The 19,488-nt window shown below is 38.8% G+C and overlaps 2 protein-coding genes across 12 annotated transcripts in view; one reads left to right on the top strand and one right to left on the bottom strand.

Annotated features, from left to right (window-relative positions):
* ZNF568 (zinc finger protein 568) overlaps positions 1 to 9,640 on the bottom strand; it is a 42,531-nt gene extending 32,891 nt beyond the window's left edge. The window contains exons 1-4 of one of the 7 annotated variants that reach the window (XM_040632766.1): positions 9,511 to 9,640; positions 8,093 to 8,160; positions 5,026 to 5,305; positions 2,813 to 2,871 (exon numbers count right to left, since the gene is read on the bottom strand). In XM_040632766.1, the coding sequence (XP_040488700.1) occupies positions 2,813 to 2,871; positions 5,026 to 5,101 (135 nt within the window). In that variant the 5' untranslated portion in view covers positions 5,102 to 5,305; positions 8,093 to 8,160; positions 9,511 to 9,640. The other 6 variants (XM_040632770.1, XM_040632768.1, XM_008711154.2 and 3 more) reach the window with 6 other exon arrangements.
* The window catches only part of ZNF829 (zinc finger protein 829), a 31,465-nt gene continuing 21,391 nt past the window's right edge, over positions 9,415 to 19,488 (top strand). For 2 of the 5 annotated variants that reach the window (XM_040632846.1, XM_040632844.1), the window contains exons 1-2: positions 9,491 to 9,842; positions 10,496 to 10,564. Coding sequence is in view for 2 of the 5 variants with exons in the window: in XM_008711155.2 (XP_008709377.1) it covers positions 10,532 to 10,564; positions 14,054 to 14,098 (78 nt within the window). In the remaining 3 variants the exon portion in view is untranslated. Of the gene's footprint in view, positions 9,843 to 10,495; positions 10,565 to 14,053; positions 14,099 to 19,488 lie in introns of all 5 variants that reach the window. The other 3 variants (XM_008711155.2, XM_008711156.2, XM_040632843.1) reach the window with 3 other exon arrangements.

The following is a 19,488-nucleotide window of genomic DNA, read 5'->3' as shown; positions in this document are numbered from 1 at the left end:
GTGGCATCACAAAAGAAATTTCTATTTAACAATAGTGTTGGAACTAGTCTTCTACATGTAAAAAAAATTCTAGTGATAGAATTATCAGTAAATTCCTACTAAAATCAATTACAGAATTAAGTTCCAATTGGACTAAAGACTACGAAAAACAAAGTTTTGAAAACAGACTATCTCAATAACCTAACATTATGAAAGATGTCTTAGAAAAGAACACCACTGGAAACTCATGAAAGAAAGGACTATTAAATACTGATGCTGTATATTAATGTTGAATGAATTCTTACATGTATGCACACATTTATCATACGCTAAATATAACTATCCAACTTTAAAGTTTCTATACAACAAAAGATACATAACAACATAAAAGTGGCAGATTAGGAAAAGGTATCTATATATATCCTAATGCTAAAGAAGGCATTCTTAAAATTCCCTAATTTCAAGTAGAAAAAGGACTAACAATATAAAACAAATAATATGAACAGTCAATTGGCAAAATTGGCATTCCTTCACTCAGGAGTGGGCTTCAGTCTGTATAGTATCATAGTGTAGCCTGACAGTCAGTCTGTATGTGTTTGAATTCTGGCTTTATTACACACTTCATGCACGAAGTTCTGTCAGCTTCTTAACCTCTGTGCTTTACTTCCCTTCTTCGTAAAAATTAAAATAATATCTACTTTACAAGCTTCTGATACTGAATACATGAAATAAGCTATATGAAGTTTATAGCATAATATACCTGGCACATAAAAAGTACTCAATAAAGCCATTATTGTTGTAGGAAATTTTTCTAGCTGCTTTTCTACCTGTCGTCTATTCACATATAAATAAAAGCTGCCATGGACTATATTTATATCCGTATTCTAGAATGAGTTTGGGACTGCAAGTCCAGAAATGGGGGCAGTCCACTTCTAATTGATAGTTCAAAACATTCTGGCTCTCATATCTGATAGGAACTGTTATGAATTTTTTGACAGCTAAGAGTATCCCATTTGTAGATCATAACTCCTTGATCTCCAGCTTTTTATTATATAAAGAAAATGCACGTGTGAACTAATTATTTGGTTCTTATAAAACATGGTCATTACGTACCAATTCAAAATACACCTAAAAAAAGTATCTGCACATCTGAATGGCCTTTTTCTTTAATGATTTTTATTTACTTATTTGAGAGAGTGAATGAAAGAGAGCATAAGTGGGCAGAGGAAGGAGAAGCAGACTCCCTGCAAAGCAAGGAGCCCGATGCGGGCTTGACCCCAGGACCCTGGGATCATGACCCGAGCTGAAGGCAGCCGCTTAACGAACTGAGCCACCCAGGCACCCTGAATGGTCTATTTATTTCTGACATTAGAATTTTAAAATATTTACTGGCCACTTTTATTTCTTCCATCTGCCTCTTCATGTTCTTCACATAATTTTCTATTTTCTTAATCACTGGTTTTTAAGAATTGTTAGTATATTTATGCTATATGTATTATAAAAACTTTTCCCAGTTTTGCCTTATTACAGTGTTTATGGTAGTTTTACTGAAGAGAAGGATTAACTGTATGAACCCAAATCAGGCATCTTCTCTTTTATCTCATTGGTTTCATATGTTAAACTAAAAAACACAAGTCAATGAATATAGCCAACATATCCCAAGGCCTTTTCAGGTAGGAAGGATTTCTATAGCTAACAATTATCAACAATACTTATCATTTCAGGAGCACTTACTATGTGCATTTAACCCTCGCATTATTCCTATGGGATAAGTATGATTATTGTCCTCATTTACAAACAATGTAGCTGAGGCCAAAGAGATTAAACCTGCCCATAATCATGCACTTAGTAAACTGCTGGGCCAAGATCTGAACCCAAGTCTCCGTAGGCCTAGAGAACCACTCTGCCAACAGGAGAAATAACCACATGAACCACATGATCATACGTCCGAAAGAAGTGTGTTTGTGTGTTTCAGGATGGGAATTATGAACTGAGGAAAAGAGGTAACGAAGTAGAAAATATTTAAAATACAGGGGTGTGAGGGATTCCAGAGTTGGAAACAAAATGAATCAAGAGCAAAGGAGAATGAGTAATTTTGCAAGAAGACAAAGAATACTGCATCTACTGAGGCCATAAAAAAAATAAAAAAGGATGTGGAAAGCTAAGGATACAAGAACTTTAAGATTTTCCCATAGAATGCTAGTATATTTTAGTTCAATTTGTAAAAATCTCAACCAAAGAAAATATATATGTAGGATCATCTGAAAGACATGTTCCATTTACTCTTCCAGATAATTTTAGTTTTTAATCATTGGCCAGCACAGACTTTTAAAAAAACTGATCTTAAAATTATAAGAATTATGGAATTATTTTGGAATTTCTTTTTGACCTAGGTGCCAATGAAAAGCCTTCCCTTTCCAGGGGCACCTGGCTGGCTCAGTCGGTAGAGCATGCGATTCCTGATCTCGGGGTTGTAAGTTCGAGCCCCATGTTGGGTATAGTGATTATTTAAAGAAAAAAGTCTTAGAAAAGCTTTCTCTTTCCTTAATTATTAGCTTTTCCCTCATAAACAGCATGAATTATGGAATAAACATTGTGTCCCAGTTTGCTTTTATTTCTTCAGCTCACATTCAAATTGAACTCAACTTAGTAACTTCGTATAGACCTGTTTCTGCACACCCATATCCCAAACTGCAGCTGGTTCTGATCTTCTATATTTCCTCACCTTAATTTTCACCAATTCAGTTTTTTTCCAGTTTACTGATAGGTTAAGGTAACCTGCGCAACTGCACTGCAAAATAATGCAGGAAACAAATAAATGCTTAAAACGTACAAGAGACCTGGTCATATCCTCTTCTTCCTCCAAAAGGCCAGAGTCCTGAGAACGCCAAGCTGAGGGAAAAAAAATAAAGCAGATTTATTTCAGAGCTCCAGACAAAGGCCTATAGAAATCTTCAGTACCAGGTGCCTATAATACCATCTGTAATGATCCTCAGAGCATTGAGAAATGTTAACCACAACCAGGCAGTGGAGATGCTGAAATGTACATGAAAGACTAATGTTACCATACAGGGTCGGATGGGAGTTTCTGGAGGGCTAAGTATAGGGTGCCCTATGAATCTATTGACAATATAAGCTTTCCCTAGGATCCCGTTATTTTATTCTTTTTTTTTTAAATTTTTTTATTATATTATGTTAGTTCACCATATATCCCTAGTTTTTGATGTAAAGTTCAATGATTCATTAGTTGCATATAACACCCAGTGCACCATGCAATACGTGCCCTCCTTACTACCCATCACCAGCCTATCCCATTCCCCCACCCCTCTCCCCTCTGAGCCCTCAGTTTGTTTCTCAGAGTCCATAGTCTCTCATGCTTCATTCCCCCTTCTGATTACCCCCTCCTTTCTTTATCCCTTTCTTCCCCTACCGATCTTCCTAGTTCTTATGTTCCATAGATGAGAGAAATCATATGATAATTGTCTTTCTCTGCTTGACTTATTTCACTTAGCCGTTATTTTATTCTTAATAGAAATCTTATCTCAAGTACATAATAATAAATACCACAAAGTTTAAGAATTATATAATTTATGAAGCACTGTAAAAAATGTGGAAAAACTTGAATCAGGAACAGGTTTTGGCATTGTGAACCACTCATATACCGGAATAAAATGCAGTCACAATTCTAATGACATTTTCAAACAACTTAGTTAATTTATTTTTTGATCTAAAAAATTTAGGGCCTTCAGATTAAAAATGTTAAGAATGGGGGCGCCTGGGTGGCGCAGTCGTTAAGCGTCTGCCTTTGGCTCAGGGCGTGATCCCAGCATTCTGGGATCGAGTCCCACATCGGGCTCCTCCGTTGGGAGCCTGCTTCTTCCTCTCCCACTCCCCCTGCTTGTGTTCCCTCTCTCACTGGCTGTCTCTCTCTGTCAAATAAATAAAATCTTTAAAAAAATAAAAAAATAAAAATAAAAATAAAAATGTTAAGAATGAATATTTGCATTTACTTCTGCTCTCTCCCAAACCCAACCAAAATGAAAGTAAAGGAACAAAGGAAGCTGAGTCTCATAAAGATAAAGAACATAGAAGACTTCAGCAGATAAGAGATGTGAACAAAATTTTGGAAGCCAGAGATCAGACAAATGACTATTATCTAATTTAACTAGAGAAAGCTGAAGCTTAAGTGAGGGTTGGGGAAGGGTGGGGAAACCCTGGCAAACCCTCGAAAGGCTTAGGAATGGAGGCACTAGGTATTTCTGCAGGCAGGACTGTGGGATGAGAACTGAATGTAAGGGGTTGGAGCAATGTAGAGAAAATAAGGGAATTAAGTGAAAGTTGTAATATTGAAAGATGAGGTGTGTCCTCTCCACCCCCAACTTCCTACTGTGTTTGTCTTCCAAAAGCAGTTCTGGCTTATACTCCTCAAGCAAAATCTACGACTTCTTGCTGGGGAAAAGGACTAACACCCTCCCCCCCGCCAAAATAGATGTAGATCCTGACATTTGGTCAACCTTCAACCTCTAATAAAACACCACATTAGAAAGAAGGGCAAGGAGAAGGTGGATGGGGGAGGGGTGGGGTGAGGGAGACAAGAAAGAGGTTAGGTAGAAAACAGAGATAAATTCTTATTTCCGTTGTCAAAAGTCAACAGGAAATATCTAAAACTGAGAAATCAAGCATGAGCAGTATAAGGATATTATTCAGGAAAATGGAGCTGAATACCAAAATGTTCAAAATGGTTGCCTCTGGGGAGTGGGATCCAGGCATGAGAAAGGATAGAGTAGGAAATTTTGTTTATGGTTATATATTTAACAGCCCTTTAAAAAATGTAAATGTAAGAAAAACAGAAATTACATTTAAATTTTTTAAAAAATAAAACAATAGTCAAGTGAATAAATAAAAAACAAATGTCTAACCTGCAGTCAATAACATCCATTTGAACTTTCCTGGTAGGAGTACTGAATTTCCTAACACTTTACTCTCTCTGCCCCTAAATGTACAGTCTCTCTTTCCTAAATTCTGCCCGTCTCTGAGCCACCTCACCTCTCCTTTCCATCATCTGGGTTAAACGCTCCACTGTCACACAGCTACTGCTGATCTCTGAAGGTTGAGATGTCATTCAGGTCTTGTCCACTCAGGGCAGAAGGGTTAAGATAAGCTGTAGAGTCAGCAATTCCAGGGTCCACTCTATCTCAGGCCTCTCCAGCCTCCAGAAGAATTCTCAGGTCAGAAGGTCTCCTTCCATGATGGATACCTGCTCTCCAGGCTTCCTTTTACTCACATCACAGATCTGTCTTATCTTTGTAGAGGCAGGACCTGTGGGCTTATGATATAAATTCAATTTACTTGATATTTTCTCACTAGATCCCTATGGTAACCAGCCTCTGGAAGATGGCTTCCAATGATCACTGCCTTATGGTATTCATGGTTCTTGTACACTCCTCCCACACTGAATAGAGTTGTCCTGTTTAACCAATACGATATTGCAAAAAATGACAGTGTGTGACTTCCAAAGTTAGGTCATAAAAGACATTGTGGTTTTTGTATTGCACATTTTTGAATCATGCACTTTGAAGGAAGTAGGCCACCATGCCATGAAGACATTCAACCAGCCCTAGGAAAAGGCTCTTGCCAGCAGCCAGCACTAACTTGCCAGCCATCTAGGAAGCAAATCCTCCAAGCCTGTCTAGCCTTCCAATGACTGCAGCTTTGTCAACATCTTGACTGCATGTTCATGAAATATCTGAGCCAGAGTATCCAGCTAAGTTGATCCCCCTACCCCAGAGTGTGAGATAATAAATGTTTATTGTTGTTTAAGCTACTGAATTTTGAGGTATTTGGTATACAATAGTAGATAACTAACACAGTCCCAAACAATTAGCTTCCTTGCTTATAGTCCACATTCCCAGGAGTCACTACCAGAGATGCTGTATGCAAAGACAGCAAGAATCTGGAGGAACACTCAAAGACTCAGCAACCCAGGTTGAACCAAACACTTGAGAAAAGATTCAGATTTGCAGCAACCCCAGATTTGGAGTAAAAGAGAGTTGCAGCTATTCCATCTCCTATTTATCTTGGCAATCGAGGTAAAAGACATTTGAAATTTAGAATTCCCACACTCTTCATCCGAAATGAGAATTATACTCACACCACAATGATACTGGATGAATAAAATGGCTAAGTTAAGAAATATTAATTTATCATCTGCTTTGAGCCTTTACTAGGTACAGGGTAAAAAAAATATTATACATGAGAGTAGACTAATCCTTGTACTGTATGACAGAACAGAATAAAACAGAAACATTCAATTGTAATAAATTTTGAGATACTCCTAATATCCCTCACACAATTTCTATTTTTTTCCTCTAAGGCAATTATCACTAACTATATAATTTATTTACCATACACATTGTCTGTGTAGCCACTCATAAAAACTCCATGAAAACTGGGATTTTTTTAAATCTCTCTTTGCCACTGATGGTATGTGCTCAAAAAATATGTTGATTAAAATGGTGTAGCCCCTATGGAAAACAGTATGGTATTCAAAAACTGAAAAACAGAATTACCATATGATCCAAAAATTCCACTTCTGGGTACATACACAAAAGAACTGAAAGCAGGGACTTGAACAAATATTTGTACACCCATATTTATAGCAGTATTATCTGCAATAGTCAAAAGGTAGAAGTAACCCAAGTGTGCAATGATAGATGAATGGATAAACAAAATGTGGTGTATACATACATTGGAATATTATTTAGCCTTGAAAAGGAAGGAAATTCTGACACGTGCTTTAACGTGGATGAACCTTGAAGACCTTACTCTAAGTTAAATAAACCAGTCAAAAAAACCCCACAAATACTGTATGATCCAACTTATATGAGGTATGTAGGGTAGTCAAATTCGTATAGACAGAAAGTAGAATGGAAGCTGCTGGGACTGGGAACTCCAAGGAATGGGGAGTTATTATTTAATGGGTACAAAGTTTCTGTTTTGCAAGATAAAAAGAGTTCTATGGATAGATGGTGGTGACAGTGGTATAGCAATATGAATGTAATGCCACTGAACTCTACAATTAGAAATAATTAAAATGTTAAATGTTTTTGTGCTTTTAGCTTTATTGAGGTATAATTAATGTACAAAAAATTGCACACATTTAATGTACACATCCTGATGAGTTTGGACGTATGCATATATTCATGATATCAATTCCATAACCAAGATATTAAACATATCCATCACCTCCCAAAATTTCCTTGTGTTGTGTTTTGTTTCTATACTCTTAACAAAGTGCGTAATACTGTACTATTAATATAGGTTCTATGTTGTACAGATCTCTAGAATTTATTCCTCTTGCATAACATAAACTTTGTACCCATGGAAAAACAATTCCGCATTTCCCTCTATTCCCAGGCTCTGGCAATCATTATTCGATTCTTGTGCTTCTTGAATCTATTTTAGATACGTCATACAAATTGAATCATGTAGTATTTGTTCTGTGACTAGCTTATTTCACATAACATAATGTTATTCAGATTCATCCATGTTGTCACAAATGGCAGGCTTTCCTTCTTTGAATAATATTCCATTGCACATATATACCACATTTTCTTTATTCATTCATCTGTTGATGAATGTTTCCCTATTTTGGCTATTGTAAATAATGCTGCAATGAAAATGGGGGTGCAAAAAATAAATTTTATGTTATGTGTTATCCCTATTTTATCACAATTAAAAAGTATATATGCATATACACACATATACACATATGCATAAAAAGACACATACACATTTATATATGGACAAAAGATGCATATATATACATTTAACAAATGAATTCTACTATTTTGGAGAATTTGAAATCAGAAAAAGTAATATATTAGACAAGAATAACATTGAAATAGGTGGGTAGTTTGGTGTTCAAGTGTTCTAAAGTCTTAAGTTGAGGTTTTGTTAAGTATGCATGTTAAAAATTCAAGGAAACGAACAGAAACCAGAGCAGTGGAGAAAAAAAGGGGAATAAGCTAAATCGACACAATAAAAAAGCCACAGTAAATAGAAAACAAATTTATATCAGCAATCCCAATAAATGTAAATGAATTAAACTCACCTATTAAAATAACATTCAAAACAGGATAAAAGGGTAAAATGCCCAGCAATATACTCTTTACAAGACACCTGTAGCATAAAAACATAAATAGAAGGGATTGGAAAACGAAATTCCTGGATAATACAATAACAAAACCTATAAAGGAATATTATCAGACAAAAGAGAACTTGGACTAAAAAGGCATTCACCAGGATAAAGAGGCATGTTCCCTAATGTGGTGGATTGAAATCTTGGTTGCAATTCTTCACTCCTAATGTTCACACTCTTTGCCATTAATTCTGCATTGTCCTCCCACTTGGGTGTAATTAACATTAAGCCTAGCCATGTGGCTTGCTTTGGCTAACCTATTATTAGTATACCAAGGAGCAGAGGTTTTTAAGGGTGTTTGTATGGTCTGTCTTGTGCTCTGGTGATCCATGATGAGAACAGGTTCTGGTAACCACTGTTCTCTTAGCCTGAGCAGCAGAAGGAACACATGTGGAGGAGCAGATCTAAATCTATCCTGCAGTCTAGCTACTTGGTCAACCCCAGCCTAAATAAGCTGAACAGAGAACCAGGAAACAGGTGAACATGAGAATAAATGCTGCCGTTATATGCCACTGACTTGAGGGTGGTTTGTTAGGCAGCATTAATATCGTGGCAATAGCTAAATAATACATATGATAAAAGAGGACAGCCATATGATGTTGAGATAATGAATCTGGAAAAGATCGACAGGAAAACTGGGAAGCAACAGAAGAGAAGCAAGAACTTCTAGGGGTAAAAAAAGGAAGCAAAGGAGACTAAGGAGTGGCCAAAGGGGAGGGAGCACTGCTTAAAACCAAATACAAAATTTTATACCGATTTCTTTCCCAAGCAGTTATCAGGTATGACAAACACTATACAGAAGTCAACTCAAGACAAGAACCACTACACATATTACAAATACCTAACCACAGACCTTTCACAACCACACAAACACCATACAACCACACGTAACCACAAACATCACCATAACACAACACACCACAATCACACATCCCATCACAATTAGTCTATCACACTCACATCCAATCACACACATCACTACAGTCACACTCACACTCACACACACACACAGTGACTCCCACCACAATTTCTTGGTCCACAAGTCCAACCACTCTCCAGGAGCGTATTCCCACCCCGAGCACTTTGCACTGCGACCACTCCGGACTCTTTGGGCCTCGTCAGAGGCTCCTCCCCATCAGCCTCACCGCCCTGCAGCCCAGACAGCTCAAGCCCCTCCCTCATGCCCCGCTGCGGGGACGCGGTAGCGTCACCTGCCGGAAACGCTCGAATGCGCATTCAGCGCGCGGTTTCTGGGAATGGGTGAAGGCGACCCACAGAAAGACCCAGGCCACGCACGGGCGGGTAACGCCGAACCATCCCTTCGCGCCCACCTCCCAAAGGACGTTCCTGAGCGCCACACCACCTCCCAGAAGGCTTCGCGGCCCGATTCAACTTCCGGCCAGAAAGCGGTCTGCGTTTCCTGTGTGAGGAGGCCGGCGAGCCAGTCCCGCGCATAAGGCCCGTGCTTTGCAACCCTTAGACCTGGCCAGACGCTGAGAATTGCAGTTATAGTCGTTTTGGGAGGGTCCAGGCAGGGCGCTGAGAGGAATTGGCGGCGGGTGCATCTCTGGACCACATTTCCCAGAGGGCCCGGTGGCGCGTCGCTGTTCTCGCAGGAACGCGAACGTTTCGTCACGCCTGGCGGGACCGTTAGATCCGTGAGGTGAGAGTCCTTCGGTCCCGGGGGAACCGGCTCAGTTGTGCAGGTTGCGACGCCGGGAGACCCGAAAGGCATAAATTGAGGAGCCCGGAGATAGGCATCGAGCCGGGTCATCCGGCCTGTGCGGGCGGAGCGGCCTGTAAAGGGGAGGTTGTGAGATTGTGTGAGAGAGATTGTGACATTGAGACCTGTGTGAGAATATCGGTTGCCTATCATTGTGGGGTTGTGACTGTGTGTGTCCCTAAGGTGATTGTGACCCTGCGACACTGTGGGGGGAGTACCTGCGATTGTCCTGTGTTACCAGGTGCAGTTCTGTGTGCGCGCGTGTGGAGTGCTTGTCGCATTGGTTTCAGTATGCCCGTGCCCAAGGTATAGGGCACTATGTGTCTGGGTATGGGGTTCCTGTCATATGTAAGATTGTAACTCCGGAACTTTGTCCCGAGGGAGCTTCTGTGAAGTTTGGTCAGATTATAACCCCTTGACTGCAGTGACCTCAGCTTTTTACTGACTAACGGATTAGGCAGGATGCTCCATTCTCTGATCTCCATTCCCGGTGTGTGGTGGGGGCTGGGGCTGGGACTGGAGCTGACTTCTGACCAGACCAGTTGGGGAAAAAAGGAAAACATTGTGGTTTGCAATTACTTTTCCTCTCCCAGTTCCTCCCTTCTCCAGGTGCAGAAGAGAAGGAAAGAATGCACAATGAACTTCTACAAGCAATGTCCAAGGTGTGTTGGGGTTTCTTCTTTGCTTTCTTTCTTCTGAAAATTAAATGTTTAATAAAGATATGCCATTTAATTGTAGGTCCCTGTAATTTCCCTGTTAGAGGGAAGGATAGTCCAGCCTGGTTTTATAGCCCAACAGCACCCGTATACCTAATGTTCACTTATTTGGAAAAATGGCTCCACTTCTGTTTGTTGAGTTTTCTTCTTTTTAAATGTAATATTATGATTTAAATTCAATTGTTATGATTTTAAAATAACAACATGGGGCGTCTGGGTGGCTCAGTTGGTTAAGCAACTGACTCTTGATCTGGTCTCAGGTCTTGATCTCAGAGTCCTAAGTTCAAGCCCCACATTGGGCTCCATGCTGGGCGGGGAGCCTACTTAAATAAAATAAAATAAAATAAAATAAAATAACTATTATTTTAGAGATTTCAAAAAAGATTACCAAGAAAAAAGAAAATGTGTTCACTCAAATAACTAATGTTAATATTTTGATTAATTTTTAAAGAAGATTTTATATATTTATTTGAGAGACAGAGTGAGCGAGAGAGAGAGAGCACACAAGCAGGGACAGAGGGAGAGGGAGAAGCAGGCTCCCCTGCTGAGCAGGGAGCCTGATGTGGGACTCAATCCCAGGACCATGGGATTATGACCTGAGCCGAAGGCAGATGTTTAACCGACTGAGCCAACCAGGTGCCCCTTGATTAATTTTTATTATTTTTCCAAAATCAAATTATACTTCATTTACAATATTATGTCCTACACTTTCACTAAAAAGTGTTATTCTCCTGTGTTGTCAAATGGTCTTTGTAAATACCATTTTTCAAAGATACATATTTCTTTGTATGTATGAGTTATGGTCTCTCCTTTTTTTCAGGTCGGTTGTGTCAGACTTTGAAACCTTTATTTACACACACACACACACAGGTTTGAAATTGGACTTCCATGATTAATAATGAGATTGAACACCATTTCATATATTTATTGGTTATTAGGGTTTCTTATTTTGTGACCCGCCTGTTTAAATCTTTTACCTTTTTGCCCCTGGATTATCTTTTGTTGATTCATAGGTATTCTTTATATAATGTGGATGTGGGTCCTTTACTGATATTTTTCTACTGTTTAGATTGTTTTATCGTTTCCTTTAAGGTAATTTTATGAATAGAAATCCTAACTTTAACAGTCAAAGTTATCAATTATTTTTTTCTTTATGGTTGGTACTTTTTGTATTTCAAGAATTCCTTTCTTGGGCACCTGGGTGGCTCAGTTGGTTAGGCGTCTGCCTTTGGCTCAGGTCGTGATCTCAGGGTCCTGGGATTGAGCCCTTTGTCAGGCTTCCTGCTCGGTGGGGAGTCTTCTTGTACATCTCCCTCTGCTCCTCCCCCTCCTTGTGCTTGCTGTCTCTCTCTCAAATAAATAAAATCTTAAAAAAAAAAGCTTTCCTGTCCCAAGGTTGTACAAATATTCTTCTATATTTATACTCAAATCTATAAGTTTTGCTTTTTGGGGTTCTAGCTGACCTAGTTGGGGGAGCATGCGGCTTTTGATCTCAGGGTTGTGAGTTCAAGCCCCACATTGGGTGTAGAGGTTACTTAAAATAAATCTTAAAAAACAAAAGTTTTGCCTTTCCCATTTATATATTTAATCCACCTCTAACTGGCTTTTATGTATGATGTAACGTAGGGCCCAAGGTTTTCCCCATTTATGAATTCCTCCTAAGTTTCTCAGTACCATATATTAGTCCACTATGTTCCCATTTCAGGTATATCCAAATATATATATAAATCCAGTGTCTGTATATACGTGGGTATGTTTATGAACTTTTGTTCTGTTGTTCTATAACAGTATCACAGTCTTAATTATTCTAGCTTTGCTCTCCTTTGAAGGTATTTTGGCATTTCTTCTGTGTCTGTTCTTAAGAATTTCTCCCAGTTTTTGGTTTTCTGTAATTTTAGTATAATGTGTCTAAGTATGCCTTTTAAAAATTTTATCTGCTTGGGATTTGTAGATAGGTGTTTTTATTAGATTAGGGAAATCCTCAGCTATCTTCCAAGATTGTCTCTGCCTTTCTCTCTCTCTTCTCCCTTCTCGGGCTCTAATTAAACGTAGATGAGGGGCGCCTGGGTGGCGCAGTCGTTAAGCGTCTGCCTTCGGCTCAGGGCGTGATCCCAGAGTCCTGGGATCGAGCCCCACATCAGGCTCCTCTGCTGGGAGCCTGCTTCTTCCTCTCCCACTCCTCCTGCCTGTGTTCCCTCTCTCGCTGGCTGTCTATTTCTCTGTTAAATAAATAAATAAAATCTTAAAAACAAAAACGTAGATTAGAATTTCTTATCATTATCCTTTTTTGGTTTTTGGAGTTGATACACTAGGTGGGTCTACTCTCAATTTTTTAAATGTGGGTATTTGGTACAGAGGCAAAGGAAATCACGTTAAGAATCAGTCACCCCAAATCTATTCAGCTTAAGACCTTTCTATCTGAATTTCTTTAGAAGATGGCTGAGTATTTCCAATCCATTCTCCTGTGCCAAAACCCAGAGTTCTCCTCTCACATCAGCCTCTAATTACACTTGCCATATCTATAGTGAAGATTGTTTGCCCAATATTAACAGGAATAATGCTAGGGGGTTAGTAGATTCATAGGTGTTCTTTATATAATGGGGATGTGGGTCCTTCATTGATATTTTTCTACTGTTTAGATTGTTTTATCATTTCCTTTAAGGTGGTTTAGTAGAAGATAAAAGGAATGCAGTGAATTTTGTTCTCAGAAGCTAATCAGATGTTTGGGTTTTTTAAAAGATTTTATTTTTAAGTAATCTCTACATCCAAAATAGGGCTTGAACCTGCAAACCCCAAGATCAAGAGTTTCATGCTCTACCAACTGAGCCAGCCCAGCACCACGCCCCCCCCTTTTTTAACTTAATGTTTAATCAGGAAATATTTGAAGCATTCCTAGTGAAATCAGAAAAAAGACAAGAATATATACCATCACCAATGTTATTTAACATTGTTGCATTGGTATTAACCAAAGCGCTTAGACAAGAGAAAAAAGTAGGTTAAAAATTAGAAAAAAGGATGTAAGATAATCACTTTGCAGATGATATGAATGTGTACCTGGAAAACCAAATCAGGTTATAACTAGCACTTTGAAATAAGCAGGACTCCATAGGAAGCATGCAAAATAAATTTTTTTCATAATTTCTACTTTGAACTCTCTCTGTGGGCTAATATTTTGTTACCCTGCATAAAAACTTGTGCAGTCCCTATAATTGTTTTGATCACTCTTCAGTATCCTTTGGTTGTTTTCAGTGATAAGGTCAGTCTCATTTTACTAATTACAGTCTCCAGTTGAGTGTAATAATATGTAAGCTTCATTTAAAGCCTTTTCTTTGAGTTCAGGCTTGCTATAAGCTAGAAGCTTACAGTGTGAAAACGGGGATACACTGAACTTCTTCATTTCTTCAGCCTACATTTCTTTTCTCCCTTCCCATATAGGCTGTTTGTGGCTCCTATGAGGTTGCTGTGGGTAGGAAAGAGGAGGTAAGGAGAAAAGTCTTACTTGACTGGTGCTATTGTTTTGGTCTTGGTCTCTCTTGCTTTTATGGATGTTCAGCACTGACTCATTTTCTTATGGGGTGCTTTTGTAGGATTCTCAGAGAAGTCCCTCCTGGAAACCTCTAATTGTACTTCCCTGTGATGTGGGCAACACATCTCCTTGAAGTGGCTACTTATTTTTTTCTAAAGATTTTATTTATTTATTTATTTATTTATTTATTTATTTATTTATTTTAGAGATAGAGCGAGGGGAAGAGCAGAGGGAGAGGGACAAGCAGACTTGGTGCTGAGCACAGAGCCTGATGCAGGGCTTGATCCCGCAACACTGAGATCGTGACCTGAGCCGAAATCAAGAGTCAGGCAATTAACTGACTGAGGTGCCCCTGAAATGTCTACTTACAATACCTGTCTTATACTTGGGGAGTCTGTGATCTACTGCTTTGTTGGGAATCACATTATCCTTCCATTAGGTCCACATCTAGTCCAAAAAGGGGACTGGATACCAGTCTCTGTGCCCTTTAAACTCCAGGAAACACAGCAAAAATTCTAAATAATCTCATTGTTCTACTTTGGACCATGGAGTCTAAGATGAAGAAGTAACCTAATTTTTCCTATGGGATGCAAAATGTGTGTCATCTTTGAACAACCAATTTTTGTACACCGAGTGTCCGACAATTTAATTCAGTTCTGACACTAATTACCCAGAGTTAACACAGAGCCCCACAGGTTTAAGGGCTTAGCCTTACAAAACTGCCCTATTTCAGACAGCAGCTCCAAGGCTTGGGTAGCCCCAAGGTACTGCACTTCTGCCCAGCAGACCACAAATTGAGGCATTCCCATGATCCCCACTCAGGTACAGTAATTGATTAGAATGACTCATAGACCTCAGGGGAAAGTACTATATTTATGATCACAGTTATAGAATACAATTCAGGAACAGCAAACTGGTAGAGACGGATAAGGCAAGGTATGAGAGGGAGGGCCATGTCTGGAAAGGATCTTAAGGATTTTGCCTAACAAAGTGGCTGAAGTGAAAGGTTTTTTCAGTAATATTTATATTGTAGAAAATTCTGCCACCAGTAAAATTGTAAAAGTTAAGGAATTTATGTTAACAAGGAATAATTCTTGTAACAGTCATAAGAGAACTGTAATTTTCAAGAAATTTAAATTATACTCTTGTCTAAGATGGTGATATTTTACTTATTTTTCAAAGATTTATGTATTTATTTGAGAGAGAGCACGAGCAGGAGGGACAGAGGGAGAGGGAGAGAGAATCTGAAGCAGACTCTGTACTGAGCACGGAGCCCAATGTGGGGCTCTGTCTAATGACCCTGAGATCATGACCCAAGCCAAAACCAAGAGTCGGACACTTAACTGACTGCGCCACTCAGGCACCCCAATAGTGATATTTTAAATTAATGTTTAACCAGTTTTGCATTTTAAAAATTTAAGAAAATTTTTAAAACAATGAAAAATGGCAGGGCTTTCTCCCAGTACCCAATTCTACTCCCCTTGGGCGGCTACCCTCAAATTTTTTTCTTTTTCTCTTGGCACTTTTCGTGTATTTTTTCTTTTCTTTTTTTTTTTTTTCAAGATTTAATTTTTACGTAATCTCTACAGCCAGTGTGGGGCTCAAACACAACGCCAACTTCAAGAGTTGCTCACTTCACACCAACTGAGCCAACCAGCTGCCCTTTCTCCTATATTTCTCTTTTTTTAAAAAATTTTTTTAAGATTTTATTTATTTATTTGAGAAAGAGCACAAGTGGGGCTAGGGTCACAGGGAGAGGAAGAGGGAGAAACTAACTCCCCACTGAGCAGGGAGCTTGACATGAACCTTGATCCCAGGACCCTGAGATTATGACCTGAGCTGAAGGTAAACACCTAACTGATTGAGCCACCCAGGTGCTCCTTTTTTCCTATATTTCTAATTCATGTTCCTACATTGCTTTTTTTTTTTTAAGATATGCTATTTATTTATTTGGATGGGGTGGGGCAGAGGGAAAGGGAGAGGGAGAGAGAATATTAAGCAGGCTCCATGCACAGGACAGAGACCAACATGGGGCTGGATCTCACAACCCTGAGATCATGACCTGAGTCAAAATCAAGAATCAGATGTTTAACGGACTGAGCCACCCAGGCGCCCCCATTGCTGTTCTTTTTATAGACATTTCCTGGTGACTTTCTTGAGGTAAATGTGGATTGAGATTTCCCATATCACATTCCTCACTTCCTGTTCCTCCAAAGAATTATATCACAATTTTTCTTTAAATCATTGATATCATGTAATTAGGATCTCACAGATATTATTAATCTGAGCCAAGTGTAGTACACTAGATCCTAAATTCTTTTCGGTACAATATTTACAATTTTCTGAGGGTAAACTGCTTTGTTTCTTCACTTGCCTCGTTCCATGTATGAGTTGCTCTTTTTTCCCCCCAAATCTACCAACATTGCTTCCAGTTGCCTATCAAAAATATTTTCCATATGATCGAACTTATTAGGTCTTTATTTTTCCTTGGAGACCTCTTTCCCATAGTCCTTTGTCTTCTTGTTCCTAGACATTGCTCTCTAGTTCTGCCAGATGCTGTCCTGGAACTTGCCTTTCACAGTTATACTTGGGACTTTGTCTTGTATTCTCGTGTTAGGTTTGTAATTTCTGAATATAATATCTTCCTTAATTTACACCCTACTTTTGATGGAGCATATAGGCCAGGAGTTTCTTTTAAAAGCTACTTGGAGATAATTTTATCTTTCCCTGCAAATCTAGAAGTGTGTTGATTTAATCTTCAGACTAGTTTTGTTTTTAATCTTGCTTGGTATATAATCTTCATACTAGAAGAATTCTGGGGTATAGAATTCTAGGGCCAGAATTCATTTTACTTTGTAATATTAAAGGAATTACTTTCTTTTTTCTTTTCTTTTTTTTTTAATAATTTTTTATTATGTTATGTTAGTCACCATGAAGTATATCCTTAGTTTTTGATGTAGAGTTCCATGATTCATTATTTGTGAATAACACCCTGCGCACCATGCAATATGTGCCCTCCTTAATACCCATCACTGGCCTATCCCAATCCCCCTCTCCCCCCTCTGAAGCGCTCAGTTTGTTTCCCAGAGTCCATAGTCTCTCATGGTCCATTCCTCCTTCTCTTTACCCCCCCTTCATTCTTCCCTTCCTTCTCCTACCAATCTTCCTGCTTTTTCTTATGTTCCATAAATGAGTGAAACTATATGATAATTGTCTTTCTCTGCTTGACTTATTTCACTTAGCACAATCTCCTCCAGTCCCGTCCATGTTGCTGCAGATGTTGGGTAATCGTTCGTTCTGATGGCTGTATCTTTGGAGTAAATACCGAGAAGTGCAATTGCTGGATCATAGGGTAGCTCGATTTTTAACATTTTAAAAAAGGGACCTCGACACTGTTTTCCAGAGTGGCTGTACCAACTTGCATTCCCACCAACAATGTAGGAGGGATCCCCTTTCTCCACATCCTCTCCAACAATTGTTGTTTCTTGCCTTGTCTATTTTTGCCATTCTAACTGGCGTGAGGTGGTATCTCAGTGTGGTTTTGATTTGAATTTTCCTGATGGCTAATGATTTTGAACATTTTTTCACGTGTCTGTTAGCCATTTGTATGTGATCATTGGAAAAGTGTCTGTTCATATCTTCTGCCCATTTTTTGATTTGTTTATTTGTTTCTCATGTATTGAGTTTGAGTATTTCTTTGTAGATCTTGGATACCAGTCCTTTATCTGTAGTGTCGTTTGCAAATATCTTCTCCCATTCCGTGGGCTGCCTCTTAGTTTTTTTGACTGTTTCCTTGGCTGTGCAAAAGTTTTTATCTTGATGAAGTCCCACAAGTTCATTTTATCTTTTGTTTCTCTTCCCTTTGGAGATGTGTCATGAGAAAGGTTGCTGTGGCCGATATCATAGAGGTTGCTGCCTATGTCCTCCTCTAGGATTTTGAAGGATTCCTGTCTCACATCGAGGTCTTTCATCCATTTGGAGTTTATCTTTGTGTATGGTGTGAGAGAGTGGTCAAGTTTCATTCTTTTGCATGTAGCTGTCCAATTTTCCCAGCACCATTTCTTGAAGAAACCGTCTTTGTTCCACCAGATGTTTTTTCCTGCTTTATCAAATATTAGTTGCCCAAAGAGCCGAGGGTCCATTTCTGGGCTCTCTATTCTGTTCCATTGGTCTATGTGTCTGTTTTTGTGCCAGTACCATGCTGTCTTTGTGATCATGGTTTTTGGTGCTATTGTAATTGGGATGGATTCCCTAATTTCTCTTTCTTCAGTCCCATTATTCGTGTATAGAAATGCAACTGATTTCTGAGCATTGATTTTGTATCCCGCCACATTACTGAATTGCTCTATAACTTCTAATAGTTTGGGAGTGGATTCTTTTGGGTTTTCCATATAGATTATCATGTCATCTGCGAAGAGAGACAGTTTGACTTCTTCTTTGCCGATTTGGATACCTATTATCCCTTTTTGTTGCCTGATTGCTGTTGCAAGGACTTCTAGTACTATGTTGAATAATAGTGGTGAGAGTGGGCATCCTTGTCGTGTTCCTGATCTTAAGGGAAAGGCTTCCAGCTTTTCCCCATTGAGAATAATATTTGCTGTAGGCTTTTCATAGATGGCTCTTATGATATTGAGAAAAGTACCCTCTATTCCCACACTCTGAATGGTTTTAATCAGGAAAGGATGCTGTATTTTGTCAAATGCTTTTTCTGCATCAATTGAGAGGATCATATGGTTCCTGAGTCTTTTCTTGTTGATATGATGTATCATGCTGATCGATTTGTGAATGTCGAACCACGCTTACATCCCAGGTATGAATCCCACTTGGTCATGATGGATAATTCTTTTAATGTACTGTTGGATTCTATTAGCTAGGATATTGTTGAGGATTTGGGCGTCCATATTCATTAGGGAAATCGGTCTGTAATTCTCCTTTTTGATGGGGTCTTTGCCTGGTTTGGGGATGAAGGTAATATTGGCCTCATAGAAGGAGTTTGGTAGCTTTCCTTCTGTTTCTATTTTTTGAAATAGCTTTAGGAGAATAGGTATTATTTCTTCTTTGAATATTTGGTAGAATTCCCCAGGAAAACCGTCCGGGCCTGGAGTTTTGTTATTTGGAAGGTTGTTTATCACTGATTCAATCTCTTCATAATTAATTGGCCTGTTTAAAAAATCAATTTCTTCCTGTTTCAGTCTTGGTAGTTTATAGGTTTCCAGGAAGGCCTCCATCTCTTCCAGATTGCTTAATTTATTGGCATATAGCTGTTGATAAAAGTTTCTAATAATCCTTCCAATTTCAATGGTGTTGGTCATGACCTCTCCTTTTTCATTCTTAATTTTAATAA

The sequence above is a fragment of the Ursus maritimus genome, unplaced genomic scaffold (genome assembly GCF_017311325.1).
Source record: "Ursus maritimus isolate PB19 unplaced genomic scaffold, ASM1731132v1 scaffold_19, whole genome shotgun sequence".
Taxonomy (NCBI): domain Eukaryota; kingdom Metazoa; phylum Chordata; class Mammalia; order Carnivora; family Ursidae; genus Ursus; species Ursus maritimus.
Note: the sequence above shows the minus strand (reverse complement) of the source record. Positions and strands in the feature narration are given on the sequence as shown.